This window comes from Candoia aspera, chromosome 6, assembly GCF_035149785.1.
Source record: "Candoia aspera isolate rCanAsp1 chromosome 6, rCanAsp1.hap2, whole genome shotgun sequence".
Taxonomy (NCBI): domain Eukaryota; kingdom Metazoa; phylum Chordata; class Lepidosauria; order Squamata; family Boidae; genus Candoia; species Candoia aspera.
In genome coordinates, this window is record NC_086158.1 from 73,527,450 (window position 1) to 73,539,670 (window position 12,221).

Sequence of the window (12,221 nt, forward strand, 5' to 3'; positions counted from 1 at the left end):
TATAATATAAATTAGTTTGATATAAGAGGATATGACTGACTGGGTAAACGACTATACTAACCTTCTTGAGGCACATGAGATCAAAAGCATTAAAATGGTGATTATGACTGTGCTTTAGTCAGAAGGCTTTCAAACTAATTTACGTTTCTGTAAACGTTGCATTCCTCCTTTTGTCTAGAGTCAGCGTGCTAAGATTTCCTTTAGTAATTTGTGGAACAAAGTACTGCGCATGTTAACTGTGACTGAGGAATGCTACAATTCTGGTTATTTTTGATTATTACAGGAAGTAGTTGAAGCTATTGATCGTAATGCTTTCATCACTTCAGAACTGCCAATTATCATATCTATTGAGAATCATTGTTCTTTGCCACAACAACGAAAGATGGCTGAAATTTTCAAGGTGGGTTACAAGACTATACTCATGTCAAGTTTAACAGGCCAAGATACTGACATAATCATTAACCATACATAATTCCTTTGCTCCTGCTCTGCCTCTCTTTTTTATATTAGTGAGCAAATAAGCTAGAAATTGCTGTTAACTATTAACTTCTTACTATGTTCTAACAAGGATACTATGATTAATAGTTTCCAAATAAGAGAGGATTAGAAATTAACTTTTAAAACATAGTTTTGCATCTTTGCTTGCTAGGAAGCTAATAACAGTAATAGTTATGGTTTTGACATAAACAAAAACCCTTCTTACTGTATTTTCAGAGAGCCCTAAAACAATTTTATCTGAATCCGTTTAAGTGATTTTAATTGGATTGATTTGTATTTTTAATCTTGTTATATTAATATTGTATGCTACTCAGAGCATATCAGTTGTAGTAATAAACAATATATTATGATTGACCACAGAATCCTTATTTTGTTTCCATGCTCAAGCGAAAAAAGGATCTGAATGCAAGTATATAAAGCTTGTACATATCCTGGCTTATTAAACCAAGATTTGATTGTCTGACTGGGACTAATAACACTATTCAGAACTAACACCTTTTATTATCTTGATATTCCAGAATACATTTGGAGATAAACTGGTAACTAAATTTTTATTTGAAAGTGACTTTTCTGATGACCCGTTGCTACCTTCTCCCCATCAATTAAGAAGAAAGATTCTGCTTAAAAATAAGAAGCTCAAAGCACATCAAACTCCAGTGGATATATTAAAACAGAAGGTAAGATTTAAACTTTATTCTTAAAACATTGTAGTGGCCAGAAGTGGAATGCCTATGGTCATGCTATAATTTATGAATAAGAAAAAAAAACTAAATGATCTTGACTGTGGTTATCTTGACTACATTGTGCATGTAAGCAATATGTGTGCAGCTCACCCTCCTCCATTAAAATAAATTGAGACGTTACTGATAGCTCAGTGGAAAGAGTAATGCTGGGGGAAATAGGAGGTGATGTGGGTTTTCACTGATAAATGGGAATATAAGAAAGGTGGTATATGACTGGGTGGTGAAGTGTGAAGATACAGGATCTTTTGGTATTTTCTAACTGAAATCCTGTCATATTTTAAAAATCTGGTTTGATGCTACAGGCTCATCAGCTGGCATACATGCAGGCTCAAGCAAGCAATGGTAGCAACATGGGAAATCTTTCTACTGCTAATGAAGAAGAGGAGGAAGAAGAAGATGAATATGACTATGACTATGAGTCCTTGTCTGATGGTAAATGAAAACAGTTACATGTAATGCTGCATTTTTGAGATTTATGGCAAGGACAAAGTTTTGGTCATAACTGTTCTTGAAATTCTTTAGTCAAGAAACAAATAAAACAAACCTAAGTCAAAATACAGTACAATCTCTCATTCTACTTAATGCAATCAATAATAATAATAATCCATAGAATCTCTTCAGCCTCCCATAGACTGGTGGACTCTGATACAGTAAATGCAAATCTTTGAATCAAGCTGAACTGGTGACTTCATGGATACCTCCATATAGTTTCCTTGGCAGTACTGTGGATTTTTTTAAAAACTTCAGCCTAGCAAACAGTCCTGGGTTTTCCTAGTTGTCCTTAGCCAGATCTAAGCCAACTTATCTTTTCGAAATCAATCAAAGTCAATATCTGTAATTCCCAGAAGGCTGCTGGTTCAAGTAGACCGATTTAAAGCATTTCCTGATATCCGCTTGTAATAATAGAGATACTTTGGATAAAGTACTGGGAAAATAATCAGATGTCAGTTCATGTGCATTTTAATATCTAAATCTTAGTTAAATAAATCTTTTTTACTGAAAGCTCCTCAGTTTAACAGTTTCAGACATTCCCATAAATTATATTGAAGGCTTTAATTCAAATGATAATGACAAGGCAAAAAACTGAACAAAAATGACAAAAAGTTACTCTATGATTAAAATACCTAATGTCATTTCTAATTTCAATGTTCTGCAACACAAAGCATCTCTTGCCTTTCAAAAAGACTCTACCATTTAGAAACATTAATTAATGACATTGATGAAAATATTATGCGATAGTATCATGTTTTATAGTGGCCAGTATATTGCCCTTCTTACACCCAATATGAGAGCTGATTAGGTTGAATATGGTTAAGCTAGTTAAATTAGGATGCACAATACACAGTAATGAGTTGCAAAAGCAAATGTTAATGTGTTGTTGGTTGTTTTCTTGCATGATGTAAAGAGTCTGCTGATTCATCCCAGGTAGAGTCTTTCGTATGTCTTCCGTAGCTAATGGTGATTAAATTACCTGTCTGGTAAACTAACATCACAGTTCTACGCATTTTAACTTGGAAATAAGCTCCATTGCGGGACGCAGTGGCGCTGCGGGTTAAACCGCTGAGCTGCTGAGCCTGCCGATCGGAAGGTCAGCGGTTCGAATCCGCGTGACGGGGTGAGCTCCCGTTGCAAGTCCCAGCTCCTGCCAACCTAGCAGTTTGAAAACATGCCAATGTGAGTAGATTAATAAGTACCGCTTCGGCGGGCAGGTAACGGCGTTCCGTGTAGTCATGCCGGCCACATGACCACGGAAATGTCTACGGACAAACACCGGCTCTTTGGCTTTGAAACGGAGATGAGCACCGCCCCCTAGAGTCGGACACGACTGGACTTAATGTCAAGGGAAACCTTTACCTTTACTTAAGCTCCATTGCATTCAGTCATTGTCATGAAAGAGTGTATAGGACTGCTGTCTTAATCTCTTGTCTGATTCCCATCTTTCCTAAATACTCATACTAAGAAATCAGTTATTTTCTAAGCTGCAGACAGCTTTGGATATGAAGGCCAACTGCTTGTCTTTGTGCTCTCTTTTATAAAGTATTCCTACTGATGTTTCCCTGAAGCAATTCTTCAAGTGTTTGTATCAACATGATAATTCTACCTAGTCTGAATGTAATGTTCATTTATCTGTCAATTCCCTTTACTCTTATTCCTTTTCTGACTGTTTTCATATAGCTGATGTCCTTAATGCTTCTCCTGCTCCTAACAGCCAGGAAGGTAAAACCCCTTGGTCAAACACTGTAACTGCATGAATTTCACCATTGCATTTCCAGGCAATGTAGAATGCATACTTTGAATGCTTTTTCATTTACTAGTTAAATACAACTGTATATTTCATTCATTTTCTTTTCCTGCTTTGGAGCTTATACTATTTGCACATACTGCACTTTTTCTTATTTATACATGTGGATATTTAAATAGATGTTTGGGTCATATATATGATTTAAATTATGCAATACAATTTGCTGTTTGATTGAGGGAATGAATGAATGAATGAATGAGAATCTGTTTTAGTAAGCGCTTCAGTTCCTTGTCACATGCCTCCCTCTTAGCTATACAGTAACTGCTTGAGTAGTATGGCTGTGTACAATGCTGTGCGATAAGTATTTAAAATATTTATGTATTTTAAAATTGTATCAGATTGCTCTTGTCCATATAAAGTAATTTGATTGAGGCAACTTTAATGTAACGTATTAGTGCACAGATATGTAAATGGAAAAATCTACTTTTGTTCTTTAAGGAAATACCTGTTGCTGAATTCAGAAAGGTAGGATTTTATTCTGACTCAACAGAATAGTATTAGGGAAAGAGAAACTATTTGGCTGGTTGATCTCTATTCAGATGATATCTTCCCAAAACATCTACTTGAAATAAAATTTCCCTTTCAGAAGCTTCAATCAGATATTACTTGCTTTCCAGATAACATTTTGGAAGACCGACCTGAGAATAAATTAACCATTGACAAGCTTCAGTTTGAATTTAGTGAAGAAAGTGCCAAGAGAATAAAGAAGGCTGATAGCATTGTGTGCAACACTAAAGGAAAGGTAGTACTTATCTCTTTCCTCCAGACTTATATTTATACTGAGGAAGGTTTAGCCAGGAGCTGGGATTTATTAAGAAACTACTCTTTTAAAAAAAGAAATCAAGCATTTTAAAGACAAGTGAATGTACTGTAACTTAAACTTTTGTGGCCAACGAACAACTTTGTCAGTACTTGAAAAGGACAGTAGAAATGAGTTCTTTAATATGGTTATTATATTCTTAATTTTTCAACAGAAAAGGTAAAGGTGATTAAAATAAAATAGAAAAAATAGCTAGATGTAATAGCCATATCTTCATTATAGTGTATAAAATATAGAATCCTCTTTTCATTTGTGATGTATTCTTTACAGTTTGTCTCATGCAGAAGCAAATTTAAATATTTTGACCTGCTGCTATTATTTCTAGTTGCCCCTGATAAAGGATGTTTCAGGATGTAAAACTGTACCCACAGATCTGGAAGTAAGCTCCAATGAATGTACTTCTTCTAAGAAGTTATGTATAAGATTGCATTCTTTATCTATTTAAAGTGCTTGGTCCTTATGCTTTTAATGCTGCTTGTTGACCTTTTCTGTTACATACCCAAATTAGTTAAATTAAATTTGACTAAATCCCTTTTGATCATGTGGATTCAAAGGTGGGTTGCAGCAGCACTCTAAATTTGCGGGGGGGTGATGACTTCTCACTTGTACTTGGGGTCAGTATAATCTAGTTTTAGTGTGCAACTAGTTTGTCACATTACGGTGCTTTGTAACTTGATAGATATGGTCTTCCACATGCTAACTTTTTATGCTCCTCTATACCCATCTAATGCTCCCACCCCCCTTTTCAGATTCTCAGTTTTTATATACATACACACACACACACACACACACACACACACAGACATACATGCATACACACACACATGCATACACACACACAAACACATGCGTACACACACACTAAACATATGTATGGGTATGAAACATAAATATATTTTATATCTTCTAGGTTTTCATAGCTCCTTTCAGATTTTTACTTTTTATTCCAATAGACAGAAAGACAGATTTTAAATATTTTTGCTTCTTTTAAATGATTGTATCTCAGACTATAATAAAGATTGGTTTGATTTGATTTGATTTAGGTTTATGATATGGAACTGAGTGAAGAATTTTATCTTTCTCAAAATAAAAAAGAAAGTAGACAAATAGCACCTGAGCTCTCTGATCTTGTCATCTACTGTCAAGCTGTGAAATTCCCTGGTAAGTACATTGTCCTGACTGCCTTTGGCTATTTACTTGATTTGCAGCAAATAATGTTTTTAAAAAATTGTTTGATTTCCCCTGGTGGGGCTGTTGAGCTCAACTTTTGTGTTCTGAACAAGGAATAAGTTTCAGTTCTAATTCTTTGGGAAATTAGGCATGTCAGATCCCTTTCTCAGTGATGACCCCCTCACTTACTCTTTCTTTCTTATTCTTTCTCCTCCTTTTCAAGAAACATTCTTTCTAGGCATTGCTTTTTCCACTCTCTACCCCAGCTCACACATAAATATTCACCACAGACAAATATTCCTTTCAGTAGAGATTTGGCTGTAGTCCAACAAGAGAACTAAAAGAGTGGGGTTATATTGGGATAGGAGCACAAACAGGAAATTGGAACAGGGGAAGAATAGACAACATGTAGTAAATCGGGCCATCAGGCATTCTATAATGGATGGGGTGGGAGGGAAAGAAGGCCTATGGCAAGAATAAAATAACATTGTATAAGTTTTAAAGAAAAGATGAATGATCTGATATTGTTGTCTATGGAAATTAAGATTATTTTGTATCTCTGTACTACAATAGATTTTAAAATGCTGGATAGGACATTCTATTAGACTTTTTAAAAAGTTTTTTTTTACCTATTTCATTTTTGTCATTTGGTTTTCCCTTAGAGAAATTGATCTCAAAAGAAGTATTTATAGCCAGCTATTTCACAGTATGTCAGGCGTGTGGGCCCTAGCAGTTTATAAATGTATAAAGCAGAGCAGTTCAAGGGGAAATAAGGAAAACTGAACTGAAGAAACAACCTATATTTTGTGCAGTAATCTTGTAACTTAAATAAACCTGGTAGAGGTGCTTTACATGTTTGCATTGAAAAGCACCCTTATGAGAAGAAAGACATTTTCAGTTGTGCTAGGGTCAGTTAGGGTCAATTCCCCTGTGCTATTGTGTTTCTCTCCCCCCACCTACATCTTTCCATTTTTGTTCCAGAGAATGAATCTCCCAGCCTTACAGATTAGGTTTTGATGGCATTTATGAAAGCGGGGTGTGGAGAGATGTAAATAATGCTGTTTCACAAGCAGAAATCTACAAATGGAAGTTAAAATCCAAGCCATGAATTTCTGAAATAGAGCATAACCAATACACTAATTAGCAGAGTAGTTGATAAATCATTAAAACCCCATATGGCCCTTCTGTGTATGAACTGAAGAAACTCAGGAAGCAACTGAGATGTTGAAATTTCAAAAGCTGAAAAATGATAAAATGTGTCCACACTCATGTTTTTCCATCTGTTTGTTATATTTTTATGGGAAAAGGCTTGTCAACTCTAAATCCATCTGGTTCTAGCCGAGGGAAGGAAAGAAAAAGCAGGAAGTCCATTTTTGGCAACAATCCTGGAAGGCTGAGCCCAGGGGAGCCAACCACGCTTGCGAAAACATCTGGAAAAGGTACTGCCAGGATCTGCTTAGGTCAATTCAATGGAAGGCTCTATAATCCAACACGCGTGCCTCACTTACTTGTTATAAATCAAACCCATTGCTCTGTATGGGCAGTACTCATCAGATGGAAGGATTCTCCACCAGGAGTGGATCCATACAAGGTCATTGGAAGGAATCTCCTTCAGAGTAATGACCTGGAATTGGATTACTGTATTGGACCACTGGAAATATCAGCCTAATTATTTTTAATTTTACAAATTGGAAAGCTATATTTCCAGGCAAAGTTTTCTTATGAGAATGCTTTATAGATTAAAGATACGTGCATTTCTTAAAAAGCAATAGCCGTGATTTAAATGAGGAGGATTGCCTCTGAGAATATGACAGTGGAAATGCAGAATGGAGGAAATTTAGACATAGGTTGCCCCTGCTTACTTTAAACTTCTAAGAAATCTTTTTATAAAGAGCATGGTAATGCTGGGAAAAAACCTTTCCAGTTATATCTAAAATAATTATTTGTAAGAACATGACTGCAGTTAGAAAGATTTAATTTCCAAAATGGAAGGGGCCAAAATGCTGATATAAGAATGGGTAATAAGATGTTCCTCGGATTTCCCCCTCCTTTTGTTTCCTTCCTGTATAATCAAATAAGTTTTCCCATATCTAATATGAACTGTAGTTAAGGAGGAAGCCCTGCTTAATATTTGCTAAATGCAATGTAACTGTGTGTGGTCACAATTAAGGCATATTGGGGTGTGGATTCACTCCAGAGGAAAGGAGGAGAATATGATAAAGCCTGTTTTCAGTTTTTAGATCATAATTATGAGTTTTAAAGTGTTAATCTGCACTGGGATTTATATACAGTATGTGCTGGGATTCATTCTTTATTGGGCTGCTGAAATGTCTGATTAAGCATGTGTTGTTACTGCTTTTAATTTAAGTTTGCTTTTATTTTGAAAAACCTGAGCCACAAATCAGGTTAATTTAAACACAATTAAAGAATAGAGAATGCATAAGATTGGATTTTTTTTTTTTTTTAAATGTTCTGCAGCGTTTATCATTTCTGATGACTTAAGCCATAATTTTGTTTCTTAAAATGTTGTTTCCTTTGGGGAACAGAATTTTCAAGAAAAATGGTGGTGATACACAAGAATTCCTTACTATTCTACCAATTCTACTTTGGGTTATACTCATGATTTCTTAAGAATTATGCATTTATTTCCGATTTATATATCATATTTCTCTAGATGAGGACAACTCAGGTAAATGTTACAACTTAAAATTTTGAAAATGCCATTTGAAAGTATCATTTATTTTCTAGGAACCTTTGATAGTGTCCGGCAGACCTGGGACGAAACTTGTTCACCTATTCCTACAACTTCTCTGAGTTCTATAATAAGGACACCTAGGTGTTACCATATTTCTTCTTTGAATGAAAATGCTGCCAAGCGCTTGTGCAGGCGATATTCTCAGAAACTAATAGAGCATACCAACTGCCAGCTCCTGAGAACATATCCAGCTGCAACTCGCATTGACTCATCCAATCCACATCCCCTTCTGTTCTGGTTTCATGGAGTACAACTGGTGGCACTGAACTATCAAACGGATGGTATGGTCACTCTGATTCTTCCTAGTAACATATTTGTACTGAAGTGTTGTTCTGTGCTTACATGATTGTACTGTATACTTAAAACAAAAACCATCGGAAGGAAGGAAGGAAGGAAGGAAGGAAGGAAGGAAGGAAGGAAGGAAGGTTTCACATGCTCCTTTCTGCTGGGGATGCTGCTGAGTCCTGCCAACTTGTCTAATTTGCAAGCTATTTCCAATGCACTGTAAGCCTATCTCGCTTTTCCATAACTCTGTGCAAATGCTTTCTGAAGCTTTCTACTGCTAGCTGAGTGTTAAATGTGAGTTGGGAGGCAGGAAGCATGGAGTGCAGCCAATATCTCCAATGGAAAAATACACCACTAGAGAAACAAGTTAGGATCTGTGTTCTATGCACAGCATTGGGGTGGGGGTGGGGGGTTCATTTCCCAAGTTTGCAGTGTAGCACTATGAAATTTATGAGTTTGCCCTTGCACATAAGGTACATTACAATCCTTGTATGGAAGACTACACCAAAAACGTATTTCTAATATCACCACTCAACACAGAAGTGTATGAAGTATCCTGTCCTGTGCATCTGGCACCATGCATTAGGACCAAACAAATCCTTTTGTATTTGCAAAAATGCATTCCTGTTTTTACGTATTATCAGTTTTTATTTATTTATCAAATTTATGACCGCCCATCTCCCCCCGAGGAGGGACTCTGGGAGGTTTACAATAAAACGGAATTAAAACTGTACAATATAAAACTATACAATAAATATAGATACACAGTAAAATAAATATGATAAAAACCTGATGGCTAAAAGTTCTGTATGAATCTGCAAGTAAAACAGGGTCCTTCTAGGGAGCTAGCCATCCCCAAGAGTGACTGCTCTCCTTCCCGCCCCAGGCAAGGTGGCAAAACCAGGTTTTCAATTGCTTGGGGAAGTCCAGGAGCAAAGGGGCCTGTCTCAACTCTGGGGGAAGAATGTTCCGAAGGGCAGGCACTACTGCAGAGAAGGCACGCTTCCTGGACCCTGCCAGATGGAATTCTTTTACAGATGGGGTCCGTAACATGCCCTCTCTGCCTTCCCAGGTGGGACAGGTCAATGTAATAGGGATGAGATGGTCCCTCAGGTAACCTGGTCCCATGCCATGCAGGGCTTTAAAGGTGATAACCAACACCTTGAATTGGACCCGGAACCCAGTGCAGCTTGCGCAGCAAAGGTGTTATGTGTACCACCCTTGGGGCACCTAAGATTGCTCATGTGGCTGCATTCTGGGCCAGCTGTAGCTTCAGGATATTCTTCAAGGGTAGCCCCATGTAGAGCGCATTGCAGTAGTCTATATGGGAGATAACCAGGGCATGAGTGACCCTTTTATCTTGCACATCACTAAAGGAGAATCATCTTGGTAACATAGGAGTAGCTTTCGACTGAGAAGTTTGCAGTTTTGCATGCATACTGATAGAAAGGCTAGGTTAATCAAGGCACTGTGCATATTAGCACTTCATAGATAATTTTTTTCAAATTCAGCCCATCATACTTAAGGTGAAGAATTGATACTGGTTTGTAAAGCTTGTTAAAGAATTGCTTTCACCTGTACAAATCTGTTCATATTCTGAAATCAGCATTTGAAGCAGTAGTGGCATTCCCCACTTGAAGACATTTTTGTGCAAGGGTCATTTTTGGTCAGTTCCCCTCTGCTATTGGTGTAACCTTGTTTTTGTTTTGTTTTGTGATTTTTAAGTTTTGTTGTATGCTGCTTCTAGATGGTTGAACCTTATTGGCAGCTTTTGAGATTTTAAAATAACAAAACAAAATAAAAATAACTATTTCTATACAGTTGTACACATAACAGAGTTTCCAACTTTAGTTCTTAAATTAGTGCTTGAGTTTAACCAATTTAAATTTTTGAAGAAAAATCAGCTTTAATAGGAGAAAGCTGTCATAAACCAGCTTTTGTTTGTGTTTCTTCTTCTTGAAGGAATTCTCCTATAACACGTTATAACCATTTTTGAAATAAATAGAGCTATGAATTGATGTGTAATAAATTTCATGCAACTATTAAAGTGTGTAACATAAGCACTTTCTAAATAGTTGAATACAATCTATTGTTTTAATTTTGCTTTTAATTTTTTTAGAAATATATATTTTAGTTAAACGAGTAGCTACATTGGAAGCAGCCAAGCTTAATGTGCCCGTTTTATAAAAGCTTTTACAATTTAATCAAAATACAGTTGCAATTTTACAGGAATCTTTTACTGATCTGTTTTTAATATGCCTTGTTTTCAAATCTTGGTATAGTATTTGTAAGATTTTGAACGCTTTATCCATAGATCTTCCCCTGCATTTGAACACAGCAATGTTTGAAGCAAATGGCGGCTGTGGATATGTTCTGAAGCCTCCTGTTTTATGGGATAAGAACTGTCCAAAATATCAGCACTTTTGTCCTTTAGAACGGGATTTTGACAATATAGAGCCGGCTATTTATTCCTTGACAGTAAGTGAATCCTATCCATAATCTTTCTTTGAAAGTCACAAGCAACCCATCAGCACTCCCATACAACTGAGTACAGGAGCTGGGTGAGGAAAGAGGAAAACGATGGTATAAAACTTTCACAATCTGCTTTGATGCAATAAGAACAGCACATGTATGGGAACCATTTTCAGACAAACATTTTTTATATTCGTTGGTGGGGGGATTGGATCTCTGGCCTCCTTGGTGTGGCAATTTTCCACTTGGGTGTTTGCCCAGAAGCAGATGAAGCAGATACTGTTCTCCATCAGAATAGGCAAGCAGTAAATGACAACTCTGTTATTATATTGGGTTTATGTAAAGGCATACTGTATTTCCACTTCCTCTTACCGATTCTCTGAAATCAAACTTTAATCAGTGTAGTTGTTTTTGAAAATCCATTAACTCTTCAGTTTGAGAATAAAAACATATGAAATCACTGCTCTCAACTTCTGTTTTTTTATGTTTCAGATTGTGTCTGGACAGAATGTTTGTCCCGGCAACAGCACAGGAAGCCCATGCATTGAGTTGGATGTGCTTGGGATGCCTCTGGATAGCTGCCATTTCCGCACCAAACCGATTCATCGCAATACTCTAAATCCCATGTGGAATGAACAGTTTCTTTTCCGAATTCACTTTGAGGATCTAGTCTTCCTTCGTTTTGCAGTTGTTGAAAACAATTCCTCAGCTGTGATGGCTCAAAGAATAATACCTCTGAAAGCTTTAAAAAGAGGTAAGGTAATGCTTGCATGCAAGGTGCAGACTACATTGCTTAGTAGTTGTCGCCTAATGGTGTAAAAGAAAGTAAACACAGGTGCTTCTGGCTAGATTCTGCTCCCTTTGCGTAGGGTATTGTATTAAAAATACTGGATGTGACATGCCTTCAGCCTTTTCCTGCCCTACAATTCTCCTTGTAGTGAAAATAGGTATGATCACAAATTCAGGTTGTCACTGGCACCAAAAATTGTTGGGGCAGCACATACAGCCTTTATTTCATGTAATTAAGGCCCTATGAAAGAGGGTTGTAAATAGCAATATCTACTGACGAGTGGAAAATGGCTTTTGATTTGGACTTGCTAGTTCTTGTGTATTCTTTACATATAAAATATGAAATATTTAAAATGTATTTAAAGGGTTTTTTTTAATCATCTAATT

The 12,221-nt window shown here is 36.6% G+C and overlaps 1 protein-coding gene across 5 annotated transcripts in view; it reads left to right on the plus strand.

Moving 5' to 3' along the window:
- PLCE1 (phospholipase C epsilon 1) overlaps positions 1–12,221 on the plus strand; it is a 156,965-nt gene that overhangs the window by 124,428 nt on the left and 20,316 nt on the right. For 4 of the 5 annotated variants that reach the window (XR_010068224.1, XR_010068225.1, XM_063307406.1 and 1 more), the window contains exons 17-27: positions 284–400; positions 1,017–1,175; positions 1,544–1,673; positions 3,417–3,458; positions 4,161–4,285; positions 4,689–4,742; positions 5,407–5,524; positions 6,841–6,972; positions 8,282–8,569; positions 10,888–11,051; positions 11,538–11,799. Coding sequence is in view for 3 of the 5 variants with exons in the window: in XM_063307406.1 (XP_063163476.1) it covers positions 284–400; positions 1,017–1,175; positions 1,544–1,673; positions 3,417–3,458; positions 4,161–4,285; positions 4,689–4,742; positions 5,407–5,524; positions 6,841–6,972; positions 8,282–8,569; positions 10,888–11,051; positions 11,538–11,799 (1,591 nt within the window). In the remaining 2 variants the exon portion in view is untranslated. The remainder of the gene's footprint in view (positions 1–283; positions 401–1,016; positions 1,176–1,543; positions 1,674–3,416; positions 3,459–4,160; positions 4,286–4,688; positions 4,743–5,406; positions 5,525–6,840; positions 6,973–8,281; positions 8,570–10,887; positions 11,052–11,537; positions 11,800–12,221) is intronic. The other variant, XM_063307408.1, reaches the window with a different exon arrangement.